The sequence below is a fragment of the Syngnathus scovelli genome, chromosome 8, assembly GCF_024217435.2.
Source record: "Syngnathus scovelli strain Florida chromosome 8, RoL_Ssco_1.2, whole genome shotgun sequence".
Classification (NCBI taxonomy): domain Eukaryota; kingdom Metazoa; phylum Chordata; class Actinopteri; order Syngnathiformes; family Syngnathidae; genus Syngnathus; species Syngnathus scovelli.
Window position 1 is genome coordinate 11,715,752 of NC_090854.1, and position 23,182 is coordinate 11,738,933.

The 23,182-nt window shown below is 39.8% G+C and overlaps 1 protein-coding gene across 2 annotated transcripts in view; it reads right to left on the minus strand.

Moving 5' to 3' along the window:
• Positions 1-23,182, minus strand: part of gpc6b (glypican 6b) — a 53,992-nt gene that overhangs the window by 18,563 nt on the left and 12,247 nt on the right. For both annotated transcript variants that reach the window (XM_049728699.2, XM_049728700.2), the window contains exons 2-6: positions 18,519-18,677; positions 15,863-16,254; positions 13,151-13,316; positions 1,561-1,691; positions 544-687 (exon numbers count right to left, since the gene is read on the minus strand). In XM_049728699.2, the coding sequence (XP_049584656.1) occupies positions 544-687; positions 1,561-1,691; positions 13,151-13,316; positions 15,863-16,254; positions 18,519-18,677 (992 nt within the window). The remainder of the gene's footprint in view (positions 1-543; positions 688-1,560; positions 1,692-13,150; positions 13,317-15,862; positions 16,255-18,518; positions 18,678-23,182) is intronic.

Genomic DNA, 23,182 nt, shown 5'->3' on the forward strand with positions numbered 1-23,182 from the left:
ACCACTTTTATCTAGAAACGTTGTCAACCATTTGCCTCTTGATTACAAGGAGGGCATTGCGGCCACTAAAGTATTCACGGCATGATGAGAACGGCCCCTGAGCTACCTTTGGCTGTCAGCGTTAGCCTTTTCCTCGGCTGCAGCGTTTTAGCCCTCAAGGTTGTTTGAGATGGTAAATGCACGTATCAACGTCCAATCCCGCAAACACGCAGCCCATCTGATATGAAATCAAGAGCTGGCTTTCCAGCAAACAATAGTCGTGGTCAAAGAAAAAAAAACCTTTCAGCCTGGTCTGTTCTGTTTGCCAAGCACACAGACAGGCAGCAGAAGGGCACGTCGTGACACGCCTCACTCTTCAGGGGGAGGGGGGGAGGCAGTTGATAGGTTAACAAACGCCGGTCGATAGATACGGGAAGACTCCGTGGAATGAATTGCCGTTGGCGGGAGCCCGACAAATCACTGGCTTTAATCAACGGTGTCAGGCGTGAGGGAAGATAAATGGTGTTTATGCCTCGAAAAGCAAGTAGCGCTCGATGCCCTTACCAGTCTGTCGAGGCTTGTGCCAGCTGCCGTGGTGGGACGCTCGTCTGGGTTGTAGGGCCTGAAGCGGGCGTTGAACACATCCGCAACGCCACGGGCAGACCGTGTCATTCCTGCGGGTTTTGGCTGACCGCAACCTTGAAAAGCCTACAATTACAAAAAAAAAAAAAAAACACGGGCACCCGACCGACGGTCAGGATGTGAAGTGACTTTTTGGGAAGGAGAGAATGAGAAGAAACAGGATTTTGTGATTGGTTGAACGCCACACGCTGCTGGTATATAACGGGCTGGATGCTGAGGTAACCACGGTGACGCTGGCGGTGATTCAGCTGGGCTGCGACCGACTTTATTTAAGTTTTATAGCCTTTGGGAAAACACCACATATACCGTGTACCGTGACTGTATGTGCTGTACGGGAAAGCCCTGCAGAAAGCCCTGCAGGGTGCTTGAATCCCAAGTGACATCAACATTACATGAGAATAGCATGCTGCATTTTTCAAAATTTTCTTTCTTTTGTGGCTGGTAGAAAATGCAATTAAACATATCAACTACTAATTTAGTCTGCAGCTCTCAGAGTAATTTAATCCCTAAATTGAAATATTTCAGGTTGTCTTAAGTGAGTTGAAGGATGATATCAAATTAAGACCACAAAGAACTGAATGATACAAATAGTAAGCAAAAAAAAAGAACTTTAATCAGCACTGCTACTCCCCTTTGACATCTATATGTGTTTAATTTAAACTCGTAAACATTTAACCACATTATGCCTTCCCTCCACAGGTTTCAATACATTTCCGCAAAAGGTCTAAATGGGACTTCTTTTTTTTTTTCACAGTTTTTTACTTGTTTTCAGAAAAGCCTACCCTAAGATTACCTAACCAGACTCAGACATGTAATTTACATGCGACACCTAAACTTGGATTTAATTAGAATGTGAATTACACACCTACGACTCAGAGCAGCGGTGTGTGATTCACAGCTGCCATACCGGCGCGGCGGAGGCGACAAGGTGTACGATACCTTATAGGAGACCTGGGCGCTGTTGTCTTGCATATTCATGATGGCTTCTGAGATCTTGACATCAATGGGGTCCATGACGGATTCGATGTTGAAAGGTCCCTCCAGCCGCAGAGCCACTAGCAGCATAGCATCTGCCGCAAAATGAGTTAAAGTGAGCACTGACATAATGAAGAACGATATGATCCAAATGACATAATTATGATGTGTAATTATATAACGTCACGTCTCGTCACTCTTCACACAGCGGTATAGTTAATCCTTTTGTGCTGTGCAAAAAGCAGTTGCAACATAAATAAATACAAGTCCATTTGTTACGAGACTCAAGATAGATGAGCTGTGCATAAATTGCAATACTAATTAAAAAATGTAACATAATAGTGTGGGGAGTCATTTTGATGCAGCGCTGAAAGGCTTTTGTTACACTAATTAGTTAATAAATGCTTGATATAATGTGCCTCACTCACACACTCTGACTGCATGTTCCTGAAAAGGGAAAATTAAGTCTCATTTAACACTGGAGAATGATTAACTGTGTATGTATTTTGCTTTTTCTCTGACTTTTGGATTTTTTTTTTCTTTGGGACAATTATTTCAAAAGATGGTTGGACTTCGCCAACATATTATCTAACACCTCACATTATCTACAATACAATTCATGTTTTACATACAAAATTACACTTGGATTGAATCCACAATGAATGTGAAAAAAATACAGCCTGATTTTCTGAATTAATAAGGCTGATAGGCTCACACTGTGTGTTTCAGTCTTTTTCATTATCACACATTATCTTGTGAGTTCCTGTCGTCTGACCAAATTAAAAGGCATGAATGCCTTTCAGGGTAAATTAAATTTTTATGTTGATTGACCCCACCACGTCAAGCAGATTTGGTTTGGCGCCATGCGATGAAACTCGCTGATGAGTCATTGATTTAATGGAAACGCTAAGCACCTATTCTTACCGACTGCGGGCGCGACGGGAAGGTCATCGCCTCATTAATGTCACTGTGTGGACAAGGGTCAGAGTATCATTGAATTCAAGACACTTGCGGCGTTGTCTGTGCGGATAACTTTTGTTTTAATTGCCATCAATTACACCCCTTTAACCCTTTAAGAACCAGCACATTCATTTGAAATTATGTAAAGTACTCAAATGACATTCACAATCAAAACATCGTTGTCCCTTGCACAGTTGCACAAATACTAAGCCAAGCTAAAAATGTGGATAATTGAATGTGCTCCAATTCCCACGGGGTGTGTATGTTAATGCAGAACTGGCTTTTAAATGGCAGTTTTGAGATGAACAACTAAATCATAATGGAGAAATTCCCAGATTTCTCCCACTTCAAATGGCTAAGTAGCACAATACTGCTTTTCCCATGAGCTGTCTTCTCTTTGGATTTTTTTTTTTTTGTGTCTTAGTTTTCCCATTCTTATTAGGCATTAATTCTTACGTTACCCCCCAAAGTATGCAATAATAAGTAAACAACAGTTTGGACTAAATCAAGTTGTATTGCGAGACGGTTTCACAAATTTTAGGAGATGATATCAAAACTGAAGCAATTTGAGCCCAAGTGAAGCCCAACACGAACACCAAAACTTTGAGGAGAGCTTTCCAGATTAAACCCAAGAGTTTAATGGGATGAGACACAAAACTTGAGACTTGAAAGAGATGAGACCTGATGAGATTCTGTTCTGCCAGTCATTTTATTACGGGGCTTGAGGTCACTAATGGCTGAGACCCATTAGCTCAGCTTGGGTTCCATTTACTCATTTTCCTCCCAAATGATGTGTATGCCTCTTAAAAAAAAATGTTTGTTGATACTACGGATAGGAAATAGGCCATGATGCACCTGTGAGGTGTTAATATGCCGAGCGCATCAGTGCCAAATGGCCGTGTGAAGTAGCACTTCACTGGTTGGCTCCACCGAGGCTCCAAGTGTAAATGACACTTTCATCTGGAAAGTAAAAATTTGAACTCGCCTTCGAGCAGCGATGATAATCAGTCATCTTGGCGCGTTTCCTGACTCTGAACGCGCTGCATTGCTTTGTTTTTAACGGCGGTTGACGTGTCATTCAGCATTCAGTTTAATCTGTTTACCGTGTAAATATGCTCGGCTTGTTGTGCTCGCCTGCTTGCTGCACAGAAAAATTAGAAACATCGAGCAGGAATACATGAGCTGTCAAGTGCATGCAACGACAATTTAGGTCAAAGGAGCCGACTAGGGGAAGAAAGTCATTTTCATAGTAAACGGAGTTGCCTCTAGCATCGGAGATAATGGCAGTCATTCCCAATGACACTTATCAGACCGTCTCCTCAAAGTAAGAGAATGTGTAGAGACCATTGGTCCGCAACTTATGGCATGTGACAAATGACACACCCTTCGTTACTTTTGCTAAGTCTGACAAGCTTTCAACGCGAGTTGCCACTGCCTGCACTTCCATGGTGAAATATCATCCAATTTATGGAGAAAGAACATTTTAGACAGAAGGCTAAAGATGGAGGATAAATATAACATTTCCATAAAGCTAGCTAACTACGATCATTCAAAAGCAAATAGTAGGAGCATTTAGCTAGTCATGGATACTAACTTAATTATATGTGACAAAAAAACAACAACAACGAAACAAAATCAAATTACACTTTTGGTCCACAAGCTAAAACATGGCAGCTTACGTTTGATGCCAGCATACATTACATTATTTAACATTTCATAGAGAGCTAACAAGCGTACTATTATTTTACAATTAATACAGATACATTGCTTATCTGGAAGCAATAAAGTTGTTCCTATTGATTATTTAGGGATTATTTTGACACCTAACATCCTTATCAATACTAATTTAGACTTTCCTCACGTATTAACATAACGTGTCGCATATACAGATACCCAGAGCATTTTAAAAGGGCAATGCTATTTCCCAAAAAACATTCTAAAATGTCATCATTGAATTCAGGACAGTGTCAGAGCTGTGTTCTGTGGATCGTTGTGATTGCCCAGTCTGCATTGGGACCACAATGAATAGTTGGCACTTCCAGCCAAATGTTCCTTGCATCAATGCAGAGATAGGCGAGCATCCAGCTGTGGGAAATCTTTTTATCATACAGACACAGCCTTAGAGATAGACAGGTCCTATTCTGAGCCCCGGGCTTTTATAGACAACATCAGAAGCCGTACCTCATGTAGAGCACAAGCACCATGCCGAAGCGGCACAATAGACCTTCGGTTTTACCAATATGCACATCACCTATTTGAACATCACAGCAGACACTTTTAGTCTGTGCTCTTTATCAATATTGATGTGCACTTAAATAGGAGAGATAAAAGACATCGACAAGTCAAGAAAAGCCTATTTATGAAAGCATATTTTCATCGGGATGGAAAAATAGCTGTGGCATCATTTTAGTTTGTGCACCTCATCTGTGGATCCGTCACCCAACTAATGGGACTAAAAATGGGAAGGAAAAAACAAACAAGAGTTTAGAATAGGATCAGACTCCTCCTCAGACTCCCTTTTCTCCTCTGAAAAGTAATTTCCTATCTGTCTAATGAGTCAGTATTATACGCGTTTCACTGCTTTCTACGGTCAAACACAATTTGTTTTCCCAGAGGAAATATTCCATTCTTGAGTTGAACTTTCCCTATCATACAACCATTAAGTATTTTTGCTTTGGAAACCTGTCATATAAAATGAGTAAATAAAAAAAATAGTTAACCATTGCTGTGGTTAAGATTGTCATCTTGTTCATGCTTCTTATATTGTTTTAATGCATTTTGGGGGGGCGATGTGATTACAAGAGAGTAAAGTTGCCAGTCTGGGACCTGGAAACTAGGATGGGAGGTGTCTTGACTCCTGAGGCTTTGACCATGCATTTTCAATAAACCTCCCAATACAAACAACCATGGTTATTTCAACATGATGCACAGATAAGAGACAATGGCACTCAAGAGACAACAGGAAGCAGAGCTGGAGGTGGCGGAAATGAACATGTGGAGGGTTGCTAGGTTGGATTGGATTAGAAATGAGCTCATTGCGTCAGAGGGGCAGCCAAGGTTTGATGTTTTGGCGGACAAACTTGGAGGGAGCAGTTGGTTTGGGTATATCCAGAGAAGAGATAGTACCGTAATTTCCGCACTATAAGGCACACCGGATTATAAAGCGCACTTTCAATGAATGGCCCATTTTAAAACTTTGTCCATATATGAGGCGCACCGGATTATAAAGCGCATAGAATAAATAATCAACGTTGCTCAAACGTTAATGCAATCACAATATAGTAACACTCAAAATAGTGAAAACAATAACAATATATCAATAACTCAACGTTGCTCAAACGTTAATATCACGCAACACACAAAATAAACACGTAAAGCTTACTTAATTAGTCCTCATCCACGAATCCATATTGGTCCATATATAAGGCGCATCGGATTATAAGGCGCACTGTCGGTTTTTGAGAAAATTTGAGGTTTTTAGGTGCACCTTATAGTGCGGAAAATACGGTAAGTGTGTTGGCAAAATAGTGATGAGGATGGAGGTGACAAGCAAGGGAGCGAGAGGAAGAGGTGTAGTGGGGAAAGACATGAGAGTACTTTGCATTCTATCAGCACAGGTAGCAGAAAAGAAAATTAAGAAAGAAAGACAGAAAGCAACAAAGAAAGAAAACAATTACCACCCGTCACCCATCCAAAATTGCGATTGAATTATAAATGTTATAACTTCAAGGGTCATCGAGGTTCCGGTGTTTTGCATCGGTATTATAAAACGGCAAATCGAGCTCAGTCCTTCTCAAATCGTGCAGAGTTTATAGACAAAAGATATTTATAGACACCGAAGAGACTTTCAGGGTTTTCAAATATTTTCTTCTTCCATAACACAAAATAATTGCGAAGCACCGAGTCTACCAAACAGTCGTTTCACATCATTAATTCTATACATCACGTAAATCTGGTTTTGTACTGCACCTCACGCCACTCCTCAGGATTTTACCGGAACCTTGAGAAACATTACGTCCACAAACGCCATTGCGCTCCACTTTGGGATTAAATGGAGTTGAAACAAACTAGCCTGCGCTGAGGCAGGCAAGCAAGCTGCGGGCAAATTGCCTTCATCTACTTTGAATTACAGTTACGGCCAGCACAGCAGCGACGAAGATCACCCACTCTGCAGCAAATGAAACACATACTGTGGAACTGATGAAACACTTCACTATCAAGCAGTAAAGGTTTGGTTGGCAACACAATGTAGCCTGATAATATAGAACATCAATATAAAATGTAATAAATTATCCATTCGAGAACATATGACGGTCAAACACTTGCAAATGAAAATAATTCAGAGGCAATGCGGGAAATAGAAATAATTTGCTTCAGTGTCGCATCATGTTTTATAATAAGATTTTATTTATACAAGAGGACTGCCTACGAGTGTCAGAAGAAGTTAACTTTTTTTCACACAAGCACTGTAAAAGTCCTGGAATGAGATTAGTCAGTCACTAGTGATTAGTGAGGGGCGTTCATTTGTAAAAACTGCAGTTATTCTGATTATTAGAGCCACAATTTGACAGAAAATGTTTGGTAAATTTTGTATCTGCAGATTTAGGATTCAGGGTTAGCCCGGAATAACAGAAATTTTGCAGTTTGCTTACATGTGGCTTTTGTTTTTGGCTAAATTAGCTTATCGTAGCTTCCCGCAGGTGTCATTCCGTTGCAGGTAAGGTAAGCAGAGCTGCACTGTGTTTTGTTGAATGCACATATTTGTCTCTGTTGTGGTTGATTAATGTGACTTCTTCCAGACAGCGTGGATTCAGTTCCCACTTTTGCCAGTCCACTGATTAAACGACTTAGAGTTGGAAGTGAAACTAAATGATCACCGATAAATTAATCAATCAAACGCCCGCCTCGTATTATGTATTACACTCATAAAATACAGACCATGAACATACTGTTCTTATCTAAGTTATGTGGTTTTACATATTCCATTCCAAAGAGACATTTAACTCAAGAGGCGCTTTCAGCACCTTTGTTGAAATTCAGCACGACGTTTAAGACTTCAGACTCGAAGGACACACTGCGCTTGAACAAAGAGTGCGGCTTGATAAGTGCTTGTCTCTCACTTGTGCTGTATGACCTCTTTCAAGCTCTTCAATTCGATTTCGGATGGTGACATTGAGATACATGTATGAATAATGTTTCTTCCATTCAGCTCCAAGTACTGTTCGGTTAGTTAGTTTCTTTTTGTTCCTCTTGAGTTTAGAATCTGCGACTTGCACATACATTATTTGGTATTTGTGGAAAGGTGCTTTTATTGTATGAAAGATTCAAAGAAATACTTTTGAATGCCGGCTTTTAGTCCAATTATTTCAACTGTGGCCACATTTTCTTCACATGCTGTAGCATCGGAATCGTATCGCACGAGAGTAAAAACAAAAAAAAGAAGTAACTAAGAAAAAAAAAGAATGACTGAGACAAAATAGTCACGTTGAAATACAGTCAAATATTTTTCATGATACATACACATGCATCAAATATAGTTACTATAGAATAGATACTATGATTGCACAGTGTTAGACCATAAATACATTGCGAATATCAGTATTCTTGATGTATTGCCATAACTTGGAATGATCAATAAAAGCCGTTTTCATTATTTTCCGCTCAAACGTTGTCAAACAATAGACAACTTTATATCGGCCTTTTTTTCCAATTCTGTCATTTTTCTACTGTACTTTTCCTTACACCGAGGATGAGTTGGATTCAATTCCAGCTGGGTTTGGGCAGAAGCCGTTGCTAATCAATTGTAAGGCACTTTGAAATTGTGAACTCTGGCAGCGAGGGCGAGAAATTAAGTAACACGGTGAAGTCACCTAAGAAAAACTTTTGAGAGGAGAACATTCCAGCAGAAGCCCCGAAAGCAAACCTGATCGGCCAAGAATCGCAATGAATCAGGAGTCGAACCTGCACCCCGAAACTCAACCGCATAACAGTATTTTGATATTAAATATTCTGCACATCTGATTTGCATGCCTGGTTTGTAGTTTTATATTTTTAATTTGTGATGTTTATGATCGTAGTTACCAACAAAACATACCAATGATTCCCACCCATATCAATTTTCAAAACCATGAAGTTTAAAATGAATCCTGCTAACACAGGTTCATGTACAATAAAAGCTGCAAATGTAATGAGTAGTGTTGCAAAAGTACAATACTTGACATAATGGCAATGAAAAAGCTTCAGTGTGCTCCTGTCATTCTTTCTTTATCAGCAAAAAGTGGGAGTTGGCTAAATCCATTTGAAATATTAATAACACACAATTACATTTCCACCTCCGCTCGTTCGCTAGAGCTGATAATTGGATCCTAGTCAAGTCTGCTGGGAAGGAGGGTCACCGAGCCAGGCTGGATCTGGAAGGCCGAGACCAGTAACACCGTTTAACCCTTGCCTTGCGGTGTGCTCAAAAGTCTGAGAGCCCGAGCAGCCTTGAAAATGTTTTAGCGCTGGTGAAATATCAGAATCAGCTTTATTGTGCATGCCAAACAGGGAATTTGACTCTGGTTGATCTCAGCTAATTTAAGTGACTGACAACATTCAGGTAACTAACATTTATTTTCATTTTAATTAATCCATTTTTGATTTTGTCAATTTTGCACCATTAGAAAACACCCAAAAAATGCACTATAGGGATTCTAAATTTTACCCCTATACATTTGTTTGAAAATTGAAGCATTGCTGTGTATTAAATTCATACTTTATTCCAATAATGCATGCATATAGAGTAATTCAAAATATCCTGTGTCACTCAGGTACAGACTAAAGACAAACAGCTGCAGCTTCAGACTGCTCAAATTAACATAATTGAATTGTAATGCTGCTCTCATTAAATGTTCATCTTTTGCAAAGCACACATCCAATTGTGGCAGATGTTATTACGGTTATGGGGAGGGGTAAAAAAAAAAAAGGGTTTCACCAGAAATTCATCACGTTGTCTAATACGCAGCTGTTATCATAATTAACGCACAAAGCAATTGTTGTCTTGCAAGAGCAGGAGAGGTCGGCGAGGATGCTTTGCCGTCCGGCGGGAAAAAATGGATTAACGAGAGGCTACGCAGCAGAACCTATTTAATCTTTTGTATGATTCACTGGGATATGATTTATTCATCGCAATGAGGGCACAAACACATGGATTAAATGACTTTTGAGAAAAATGTGCAAAAATATAACCTAGCGAGGAAAATATGTATGCATGCATCATGTTCTTTAGTGTTAGGGATTTAGGGTTAGCGAGATAGCGGATAAAATCATTCTCTAATGTAAATTAAAACAAGTGATACCTGCCAGTACAATAGTTCATAATGTCAAATATTGTTATTATTTAAAACATTCCCTGCACGCATAATAAAGGTTTGATGATGGAAACAATTTGACCCTGGAACTGATGAATTCTATTTCCATATTTCCCCTTTGGCCAACCAGCATTCTGGCACAAACTCTTCCTCAATCATAAGGCTCCCAATAAATATGCATTTACATGTGATGGAACCTTGGAGTGTCCAGTCGGCGCATTTATTAAATGAAATATTTAATCGGTTTGTCTAATTATTCTCTTGCTTGAGGGTAAGAAAAACAAGCTTGTGTATGAGGACTGTGATTTCATATTGTTGTGAAAAAAGAAAATCTCTTCATGAATAATCGTGGGACTGATGAGACTAAATGCAGTGGGAGGAAATGATTAAGAAACTTATTTGTATTATGAACACGCTTGCAACTTTGTATATATATATATATATATATATACATATATATATATATAAAACAAGTACAGAGAGAAGCAATTCATCTGTTAGAGCTTAGAGATGGTGTCAACAATGTACACAAACAACACTACACACACACACGATGGATAAGAGGCGAGGTCTCGTTAATGTCAAGTGCTATATTTTATTTGAAGTGAGAGATTGTTGTCTGGTGGGAAAAAAAAATGTATCTATCAGTGGGTGCAGCTTCAGAGTTTAAAGGCTTTCGCACCCTTTGCTTGGATTATTTTTCACCTCCTCCAATAGCTTGTCTTCTGTGTTCAGTGGAGCAGACATATGACATTGGTGTGAACGGCGCACCATCAAGATGAATTTCTTAGGTTAGCCGACACTGTGCAGCGGCCCAAAGCCGAGAGCAAATAAAGTCAACTTTGCATACTTCGACTGAATTTATACTAATTCCACACCTATTTCTGTCTGTCCATGCTCAAAAGAGCTTGTACAGTGAGACTGTATGCTAATTGGAAAATCTTTCCGATCAAAGCTAGCTTGAAATGTCACAGGCAAAACTCATAAAAGCGCCGTTTCATTGACCACAATAACGCCTGATGAAGACAGACGAAGAGCTGCTCCAGCATTAATGAGGCCCAATGCGAAAGTGGATATAACCCAGCAAAGCGTAGATGTTCCTCGTTGCCAAGGCTCAATATCTGACATCAACAAATACGTCAAATTGACATGTTTGTACTTGTTTGTCTGTCTGTTAGTTCAACATCTGAGTGACTAGTTGACCAACCCGCTCAGTCACGACTAATTGGGACGATGCAATAAAATGGTCGGGTGTTTCTTTGTCACTAACAAGACAATATTACGGCAAACTGTGCGTCTATGCATTTAGGGTTGTTCCAGGCTATTGCAACTTTTTGAATGGTAATTACCAAGCCAAGGCCATGTTTACCCTCTATTGATATTCTCTCCATTCTTCCGCATGAACCTTGTTTTATGCTAATCGTATCTAAAAACCTTCACCATTTAACATTTACAGAAGATAGATGTGATCAAATGTGAGTAAAATATGTATTTCCCACCCAGTGCAGAGCCAGGCTGAAACACTTGCAAACACATGATTTAAAGGTAAGGACAAAAAAAAAGGAGTAAAAAGTCATCTAGCCGTGGAAGCGCACAACGGTGAATGATAGTCTGATAAAACATGCACACTTTGATGCTTTGTCCTCCTCTAAAACGACCTAAAGCAACCCCAGAGAGCAAGCAGACGAGGTATGACTTCAAGGAAACAGCTTCTACTCGGATTTAAGTGTTTTCTTTGCCACGGGCTGTCAGCAGTCACCCTTTTTTTTTAGTGTGCCACCTTAACATGAGTTGCTAACTACTGGAGTCATGCACGCCAGCGAGGCCTTTCATGGAATATGAAATTAATCGAAAAAATGCTACATTGATGTTTGCGCTCTTTGTCTCAGCAGCGGAACACGTTCCTGGCGTTAAAGTTGACGTGCTGCGCCCCCGCCCCGTTACAAATCCCCATTAGGCTCGACGGGAGAGAAGAATCCAGTGAGGAAAATCGTTTGCAATGAGGGAACGTGGGTAGGAAGGGGTGGAGGGATAAGATTTTCTCACTCGAGGCAAAGCCCGTGTTGTCAAAACAAAAAGCAAAGCTCTCCTCCAAGTCAAGTTCAGTCTACGCAAAGTGTCAAATTGACGAGATGAGCATCGCGGTATGGACCATCTGTTTTTATCCATATTGAGTTACTGTCACAAACCTCACCAGTCAGAACCATCATGATCATACCAACTATTTGAGCCTACATGGGCATATGTAACATCAATATTTTTCATGCGAGTTCAACCTATCATCTCGTTAGTTTTTACGGTTTTGTTTTTCTACGTTATGGCCACATTTTAAGTTACTGATTGTTTATGTATTTCATTTGTTAGAGCGGTATGGCAAAACACTAATGGGTTGTTTTTGCGATGGCTATTTACAATTGTTTGACATGTTGATGAAACGATTAGTGTCCAAAAAGTATTTATATTCAATGTTCTAAGCGTATGAAGCTACCAGGGTTTTAGTTTTTGTGTTTTTCTCAAAATCGTCTGAATATATGACGGACATGAATTATTGTCAAAATGTAAAAATAATAATAAGATTAATGAAAAGTTAAATCAAAATTAGTATTCTGCCTCAAAAATATTTTTTTGGAACGTGTATTCTGCAGCAGATATCAGCTTTTGTCCAACATTGGTAAAATTTCATGTGAAATTAACAGAATTTCCATCACCAAAAAAAAAAACTGGAATTGCGCAAAAATGTGAAATATTATGGGATTATTTATGAAAGTTCTCTTTTAATTATCATCATGTCTCAACACCAAATTTTTCAAATTTATACTCAAATTATTCTTTTTTTTAATGAATAATGATATCATTTTGATACAGAAAAAAATTACATGTTGGGAGGAAAATGTCATGTAAATATGTATGTCATATGTAAACAAGCTGTCAAAATATTACAATGAATGTAGAGTTGAACCCGAATGCTTTCAGCTTCCACGTGTATGTCATGTACAACGCGGCTGTCAATTCATACAGTAGTTGACACTTCACAATAGCTATCAGTGTCAAAGGTCATATTGCTTCATTTGTTTTTCCCGGGCCTTATTTCAATCAGTGCTTCCCGCAGTCCAACAATTACCTGCAAAGCTTTCTCCTTTGGCCTCAATATCCAATTCCATCACACGCAGTATTAGTCAGATGCACTCAGCAGCACAAGAGAAGAATCAACTTGAATAGAGCTGTGAGAAATGAAGCACACTAACCGATGTAATGGTTCCACTCGGGGTCCAGGTCGGCTTGATTGGCCAGGCAGCCTTTGATGACATTGAGGCAGTAGTTCTTGCAGGGTTTAATGGCTGGCATGCCTTGACAAAAGGGGCAGTACGACATCTTGGTCAGCGCTCGCATGCATGCCGGAGTGCTGCTTACCTGTAAGAGCACACAAAGAGAGGAGATGTGAGCGCCTTTGAAGAGAACGTACAGGACTATTGCTGCAATAATAGAAGTCGCACTCTCGTTCATTCCACAAAATGGAATCTTCTGTGTGTGTTTTTTTTTCCCTCTTTCCAGGCACTCTTTAGATTCTCCTCCATAATTTCATGTTCACGTTGTGTTGAACTGTTTACGTATTGTACACAGATACACAAGGCATTATAAAGTCTTTTTTTTTTATGCTCATTTTTTTGTGTGATAAATTGTAAACACGTACTTATCATTGCGTCATTTGTCTACTCCCATGCAAAACAATTCATTATAAATGTCGATATTGATATTTGCGGTCCAGGTATTTTAAAGAATAAAAAAATAATAACCCTACTTTGTTATTAACAAATGGCCCTTTTTGGGAATCCTCCTGCACAATACTGGCCCGATGAACCCTTAACACCCTTGGGAGTATCCTATTGAAGGTTCAGTTGTCGCTCTGGCTTTGCTCAATAAATCTATATGCTTTCCATGTGCGCACATGCTAACCGTCACGGCAGAATGATGGCGTGTGGCCAAGACTTGGCAGAAGCTTTGTGCATTCTATCGTTGCATCTCGGCCGTGCGCGTTTTCCCAGCTTGTCCCTGCCTCTGCTGCCTCTTTCCAGACGAGTGGAGATAGCGGCGCCACGGTGCTAGATATGAGAATGCTTCTCCACCTAGGAGTTAAATGTGTGACACCCGTGGGCTCGCTTCTTCACAATAAACGAGAAGATGAGCTCCCCCCTCTCTCCTCCCAGCTTGTCATATATCTCAGGGATGAATTGGACACAGCCGGCATGCACTCACCTCCGGCTGTTTCCCGCATACACATACATCCATCTCTTAGGGCGTCAACATGCCAGGGAACAGCGGCAGCGGCAGCAAAATGACCATGCCGCTCATAAAGAGGAAGGGACGAAGGGGGACATTTGCCAAGGCGGCCTCTCGGTCTGCTCCGTGCTTCTCCATCCTGTGACTCAGTCACTGTGAGTGATTGCTATTGAGTGATGCGTGTGTTGCACCTCGACTCCCTGCTACATTAGTGTTCCATTAGGTCACACAGGTCAAGCATGCAGCGGCACTGACAAAGACAATGTGCATGTGCAAAGAGGCCACTGAGCAAGAGATGGAACGAAAGGACGGTCCGACTTCTTAAGTAAAATGTCACAAGGTTCAGCGAGCATCACAGGATATTTTGAGTTTCATTTGAATTTGGTGACATTTTATTGAGCTTAAATATGTGTGTGGTTCCTCAGGGCTCCATCCTTGGTCCTTATTAGTTTCTGATATTTCTATTTTTAATTGTATGGATCTGTTTGTGGATGTTAAAAGTGTCAATCAATCAACAGATCATTTGGCAAAATGGGATTTCTTTTCTTTCAAAGAGAGCAAAGAGACGTCTGTTTACACATTCTAAAGATCCTAGCGATGATTAATCATAACTCATTAAAATTCTAACCAGAAAGGCAATTATAATTGATGTGTCTGATTGCTAGTTTCAACTGAGAAGATGTGCTTTTTCGTTTACAAAGCGCTCAGTGTTCAGACTCCTAAGCATGTTTTACTTCCATGATCACGTCTGTTGCCCAAAGGGCAATCCTCTATGTGCTTTGAGAAAGTCTGCTGAAAGGACAGTCAGTCATAAATTATAAAACAGTTTGCCTGCTCCTCTTAGATGTTAGACTGTGTTGTTTTCACAACAAAACTTGTACGTTTTAAAAAAAAAAAAAAAAGCCTTTTGTATGTATTCCTTCAGTTGTAGCTCATAAATACAACTATTGCTTTAAAATCTTATAAGTCTCAAATCAGGTAAAACATGGAAAGCGGCATTATAAAATTTTACACCACCACTGTTTGTGTTGTAGGATGTGCAAAGAAAGCAAAAGCGCAAAGCATTCTTGTTTTGACTTGGTAAAGTCGTGATCTCTCTTTTTGGGTTTGGTTTTAGTGAACACTTAGAACAGGTCCTCTGAGATTGCTCGAGAGATAACATCACCACAAGTGCTGGTTGGAGGAAAATGAATACACGAGAGTTATGTTTGCGCATTTGGAAGGTGACACTTGTTGTAAATTAATCCAAGATTTAGCTCAGTGCCTTTTGCTTTAATCTCGCCCCTGTATATGATCAAAAGTGCAAACACTCCTGGGGCGGTACGGTATAGAAGCAGGAGAGGCATTAAATCAGTGCATTACATCAAACGGAATATTAAGGACATACAGCTTAATTATAGTTGCTTGATGCTTTGGGAGAACTTTGCAAACAACACTGACCAATTTTGGGATTATCTTTTCCTTTGCATGTCATCTCTGGAAACTCTACACAATGTAATCTGTTTGAAGACCCAGACAAAAAAAATTCTGAGTAAGGAGGAAGTTGTTTACAGTGAAACAGCAGAGGAAAGTCAGCTCGCTACAAGAACAGCAAACATGCCCTCGGGCGTGTTAAAAACTGCAGATGATGTGCAAAAAAAAAAAAAAAGTTGTTGATTCTTAGCTGTTCTTTCGTTTACCTTAGAGACTCTCTGAGCCACCTCGCGGCCGACCGAGAGTCCTTGGACAAAAGTGCGAGCAGCGATGAACGCCCGGGTGATCTGAGCCTTCAGTTTCCTGGGCACGTCTCCAAAGGGCTTGAGCTGATCTGTGTACTTGCTGACGCACTCCAGGTAGTCTTCAGTGATGACATACTGGGAGTTCAGCAGAGTGAACATACGCTCCAGAAGCCGCGACCAAAAGTCGTTGAGCATTTCCTCCAGGTTGACATTGCCCCCAGTGTAATAACGCTTGAGCTCGGCGAAGAGGTTCTCGAACACCTCGGCGTTCTGCATGTAAGGCTTGCCGTACGTTCGCACGAACATCTCGTTCAAGGACCTCTCAGTGTTCTCCAGGAGCTCCAAGAAGAATTCTGCAAAGAAAACACTCATTAACTCTGATGGTGTGAATTTTACCCACAGGTTGTCCATCTAACTGAGATGGAAGTTCAGTTTGAATCTTAACTTTTAATCATTGTTGATTCTTTCGCGTACAAACAAGAGCTCCACATGAAGCCTAGTTCTGGGAAGCAATAAGTTTAATGTTTGCAGTCCGTATTGTCCAGATCACGTCTGTCAAAATTCATTTCAGATCTATTGTACAGTGTCGAATCAAGATGTCTCTGCAGTATCTCACGAAAAAAACATTTTTTTTTAAAGACATAGTACTGTAGACTTCTGATAGGAATGTCAGTTTGCCTAAAATGGTGAAAAAAAAATATTTTCCACCTTGGAGGTGAAATGAGAGACGTCATTAAATATTTTGTGCGCATGATGATAAAAATGCTTCCTGGTTATCGTTGATAAGAACATGTAAACCGGTCTTTGACAGTTAATCCAACACAGCGTGTGCTAGGTAAATCGATGGACAGGAACATTATTTTTGAACTTACGAAACTCCTGTTTCCATGTCAATGCATCAGACAGAATAAAGCTTTCTTCAGAAATGACACTTCATTTGCAGCGCCTCTTCTTTTGTTCTCCATTTTGACCCAGTTACATCGAAGTTGATTCATCTACATTCAATTCCTCACAATCAACTTTTCTTTTCATATGCTCATGCTGACATTCTAATAAACATACGAATAAACATACAATCACATTATGAAGTCTCTTTCAAGACGCAAACTCCGTAGGTGAGACTCCAACGGTAGGTTTTAATGGCAAGAAACATCAAAACAAACTAATAGAAAGCGCGTTTGGCAAGTTTCGTGTTTGGCAAGTTTCGGCTCAACATCGATGCTCGTATCGCTCGCGTCTGTGCTGCTTAGCTAAGAAATGCATGAAGTCGCAAATGCACAATCTTACTGAATAATGCAGCATCTAGATTTATGCTATCCTTTCCTATCTCCTAGAGGTGAAAACACCACGTCTACCTTTGCTGGCTTTTGTTCAAACCTGACAATCACACTCAATGTCTTTATTAATCAATCAGTAGTCACTTTGCAATCGATACTTGTGGAAGCACAAAGGAGAAAAGCTGAAAGTTCCAAAACAAAATCTGCTTTGTTGCTGATGAAATTACAGAGAGTGACAGCAAACCCCGAGAGCAAACTGCGCGGCTGGACAAAGCCGCTGGCTTCCTTGTGACATTACCGATACATTGACAGCAAGAAATCTCTGCAGGAAGCAAGATGTTGTCTGGTACTTATTTATCAATTTGTGGTTCATTTGTATCTTAGAGGAAGCTCCATGTGATGCTTTGAATGCCTTTCTGAAATAACGGGGGAAAAAAGCACATTTCAAAGAAGGAAAAAAACCACCTCAATTACTGATAATAACGACATGGTTTCCTCTGATACCGACTATGAACACAAGAGCAGCTTTTAATGGCCGTCTCGTCAGGCAAATACTCAGCTTGAGCGTAAGGTATGGTTTTAAAACCATCCTGTTACCAAGGAAACCTCAAGAGCTTCAAAGTCAACCGGGAATTAAAACTTAATAGGCACAACTTTAATAAGAAATGAAAGTTTTATATGCTGCAATCCACTGGGCGCGCCATTCAAATCACCTTAGACATCAAAAAGACAGGTGGCTATTTTTCCCCCCAGACTTCTTTTTACCTCTGCATGTGAGGTGATGATAAGATATCCCTTCCCACACAGTCTCATGTCGGTAGCGAGTGGGATTATTATATCTCATTAAGAGGAGCTGACTCCATTGAGGAGCCTTTAAGAGATGAGGGTGAGGTAACATTAGCCCAGTGGTCAAGGCAGTCGCTTTGGGGGCTTCAACTCCCAGCATTCACGGCACGGCACGGCACGCAAGACAATGAAACAAAGCTTAATAATGCAAAGTTTTGCTCTGGGCTGCTCTTTTCAATCTGCTGAGCAAGGAGCCGTAGTTTGTTTAATCCGATGAGGGGAGCTACTCCGCACGCATGCATATTAACAAGGGGGTTCTCCTATCTCCATACGAGGGGGCGAGTGAAGCGCTACAAACAGTTAACCTTATATCAAATTAACGCTGACAGTCTTTTCATTTTTGCTCGTCAACTAAAACAAAATTTACATTAAAAAAAAAAAAAAACACAGTGATAAGATGTCTACTGGAATGCGAGTCTCCGACTTGACCTACCAATTTTCAGAGCCCGTCCAAAACACAAACTATCAAAATAAACCTCATCGAGAGGACTTACCATCAAACTTCTGATGTCGAGACACAAACATGCTCCTCAAGGTGTGACTCATCTCATCCACCAGATCACTAAACTCTTGCTTAATCCGCTGGCCAAAGGCGTCTTCCATTTCTTGGGTACAACATGTGTTCGAATGCGGACACACTCGCAGATTTTCACCTGTGAAAAGAAACACCAATTAAGAAATAGGTCATGGTAAGAGCAAGTATGCTGATCACCAAACAGCATCAAATTCTAAAATTGTAGAGTTGTAGCCTAGATATTGAAGGTCATACTCAACAGCTTCGGCTCAACTTATTTCTTGTTATTTATTGTAAAGCAAAAAAAAAAAGGTGAGGCCCGTAACTAATTAAAAACTTGTTTGTATAAAGACCCACCACACAAAAACATTGGAGCTTTTTTTATTGGATGAGTTTTCCCATGGCTGTCATCTTTTCTTTCTGAATGTGCTTTAGCTAAAGCAGTAAGCACAAAGAATTACATTGACATTCTTGGCATGTGGCACAAAGAAGCCTTTTCACTCTTGCACGTTATTCTCAGGAATAATCTCCATACATCATGATGGAACAACACATCATTTGACAACGTAATGAAAGTGAAAAATTAATCAAAGGAAAACTAAAGAATGGAGGCATATATAAAAAATAAATTATAGAGAAGTTCAACTTCCCTAACTGGTACTTAACTTTTGGCACTGAGGTAGCACAGTGAGATGTGTGACAGAATGTAGGCTACAATCTTGCCGTCATGATAGGGCTGAGAATAAATTGTATTGTTGATGGCAAGAGGTAAAGTTAACTTACAGATAAATCAGCGCGAGCTGAGACGCTACAATCTTTTAGAAGATTCGGCTGCACGTTACATAATTAATGACATTGGGGAGAAGTTAATGATGCGCATCATTCTCTTCCCTCAAGCAGTGATTTAGAAAGAGCAACAGAAATCTTGGGAAGTTTGCTCTATCTCTAAACTTGACGAACACTTTCACTGCTAACAGAATCGATTTCAATATCGTCTTCATTGACAAGTCTCTTTCACATACCGTATTTTCCGCACTATAAGGCGCACCGGGTTATAAGGCGCACCGTCAATGAATGGCCCATTTTAAAACTTTGTCCATATATAAGATATATACATTTTGCCCGCGGGCCGGACTTTGGACACGCCTGCTGTAGTGGCTCAATATTGGTCCATATATAAGGCGCACCTGATTATAAGGCGCACTGTCGGCTTTTGAGAAAATTGGAGGTTTTTAGGTGCGCCTTAAGTGCGGAAAATACGGTAGATTAGAATCCAATTTTAATGCTTTTATTGGCTCTGCTGGGATTTTAAATTGCCCCGATCAATCCGGGTCATAACGTCTTTTGCAGCTTTGTACATTCAGATAAGATATGTAGCAGATGCTGGTGGTTGAACTAGCCAGCAGAAAGTAGCTCAATGAAGGGAGTATAAGTGTTTCACTGTGACACAAATACTGAAGTAAAAGTTTTTTTTTTTTTTTAAAGTTAGTACCTGCCACTCATTTGACGATATAAGAACCGTGTCACTGTGCTAAATATAAATATTGTTGAATTGACATGTGACTAATGACTGTCAGTTGAACTACTCCACAAAGCAGCATTTACTTTCTAAGTGCTCTCAGCGGAGATTCCAAAGGCCAATTTTCTCAGCATCAAGTCATTTTCGGTCTTTTCATTTCAAGATACAATTTAGTACTCGTCTTAAAGTGAGCTACAGCATACACACTGCTGCATCGCTCAAGAAAAGATCAAGAAAAGTCATAAAGTCTAAGGAACTAAGATTTATTGTTCATATTGTCAATTTTAATTTGCCGTCCTGGGTTTTATATATATATATATATATGTATATATATATATATATATATATATATATATATATATATATATATATATATATATATATATATATACATATATATATATATATATATATATATACTTTTTCAAACAAGTATAGGGTATGGCAGATGTCTAAATCATGCAACGACATCATGATATTTAGTCACCTGGATTAAAGTTGAAAGCAAAATTGCAATCATTTTCTTCTAAATGTCCTTATTACATTGTGATGGTATGTAATGTAATGCAGAAGAATAAAGAACAATGATTCAGGGATCACCTTAGTGGTGCACCCTCTCACTGTGAAACAAATAGTGACTGTGACCTTTTCATCAGTTGTGTCTGGTGGAGAGTACGTGTGTGTGTGTGGGGGGGGGGCATCTTGACATAACATCTCTTCATTGTTCTCTGGTAGTCTCCAACATGACTAAGCCCGTTGTACATCAATGAACTGCACATTGGGGAAAGGGTTTTCAAGGGACACCAACACTCAGAGGAGCACTGTGCCCTTCCTAGTCAAGGTTAAAACAGCTTGGCCTCACTGGATCATCTGTCTGCCTGACAACCTCATATCTAAGATGGAGGAATAAAGAGCTTATTATAGAGTACAGGTTTTTTTTTAAATCATATGAAATGGATGTGTATTTATTGGGTATACTGCACTGTCAATGGGCGAGAGAAGATGATGATTGACAAGAACAGATGCATCAACAGATATCAATGTACTATATTACATTTTGTTGGAGGTACGGAACCCCGCCAGTTTCATATGCGCATCCACCGAACCCCTCTTTAGTGAAAAATAAAATTATTTTTTTCAAACTCAAGACATAGATGTCTTTTACTGGTGCACAAAATGAGCCGTGCATGAACATCACCTTGTTCAAAGAACAAAACCAACACAATGCATGAACTCACAACAAATTACACACCTGCAAATCAGTGTGACTTCTGTTGCCTTTTGCGAGTCCAGTTCAGATATGCGTCATCACAAATTTACATGATAAATAGTATATGGTTCCATAAAACCATGGGGTTAGGGTTAGAGCTAGGGTTAAGGTTAGAGCTAGAGTTAATAAATCAGGTTTGTTCGGACCTCCCCAGTGGAGGCTCTGCTGAACCCCTGAGACCGACTCACTGAACGCCTAGGGTTCGATCGAACCCAGGTTAAGAACCACTGCTCTAGATAATTCAGCAGAACGATGTGGAAGACATCATTTATGTGCCACACAAGGTTTTTTTTCCACCATAGCTCAATCCACTCAAACAAATGTGAGTAGACTCTTCACAGCCATAAATTCCTTAATCCATGCTTTCAGCACAATCTTCCCAATCTTAATGGCCTGAGGTTACCAACCAACCAACAAACAAAAACTTCCTTGTACTTTGTGGTTTGTAAAAAAAAAAATTTGCAAGAAACAACAAAAATGGAACTTAATGTTGGACTCAAATAGGCATTTGCTGCATCTTGGAGCACCATTGAGGGAGTTATTTGGGCTTAGCAACTGGAGCATTTGTGCTTACAAAGGCCAAGTACGTGGCTATCAACAACAACAACAACAACAAAAAACTGAATCATACATTTGGAAGTATACAGATGTTCACACAACTTCTGTCACTCACAAAATACTACATCACTATATTATTCCAGATTGTAATAGGGATTCCAGTGTTCACCTATATTTACAAGTGGCAAGATGGTGTGCATTAAGTGACATAATTATCTAATTGCAGTGGTGTTCATGAGCAAGTAACTGTATGTCAATTAATTCGGTTTTCATCGTTTCGCAATTGAGTGACAATTGTTGGGTAGTTTATTAAGGCATTGGTTTTGTTAGTCTGTTTTTATGAATGGGAGTTTTTCATAAGTGTTTTGTTTTCATTATGCTAATTTGTTATCGTTTTGGTATTATAATGAGTTTTTATTTGCTAGTTATTTCACTTTGCGATAGTTATTTAACTTATTTAACAGTTTCTCAACTCCTTGAGACGTCTTCAGGGTTGTGCACTGCGTGTGATTTCTTTGATAGCAAAGACATCATTTGTTTCTGAGCTAATGACTGTTCTGGCCGATATTATGTAAAGTTTGATTCCCGTGGGAAGCTGTCTACGACCCTGAGCAAGGCACTCAGCGGGAATTATTTCACATGAATAGCCAGCCTTGTTTATTAGTCAGACAGAGGAAGAGGCTTGAAGCACAGAGATGTATCCCTGCTTAACCTTCCTGTATTGAGCCAATCGTCGTGACAAGAGCGTGCACAGCTTTCTAATGAGCTTTGACTCATTTTAATTACAGCAAAATAGTTTAAGCATGGAATCAGAGTCACTTTTGGTGTGTTTACAAACTGCCATCACGGGGCTCAATTACTTTGCATCACTTGCATGTCAGCGATCCTATGCGCTGTCAACCATATTTGCTGATTTATTCTATTCATTGGTCTAAATATTAGAAACAGCCCTCAGCAAACTTTGTCCTTGTCAATCAAATGTGAGCATGAACATTGGGGGCCTGATTTACTAGGAGCTTAAACATCAGGCAGCTATTTATTATATGCCGAATACACAAATATTAGTATTCCATAAATTTTGTCACATGACCTGTCAACGTGATGGGCAGCACTCATCTATATTGTCCTCCCATCGTTTTTCTTCTACTTCACATACGTATACAACTGCTTTGTTCAGGGAGTCTAAATTAAGACACCACTGTCACTTATCTCTAATTGCACCATAAGTAGAGTACCATTATGCTTAGTCCTTTTATGAGGCATTTGAAGCTGCCAACTTTAAAAAGCAGCCAGAGAG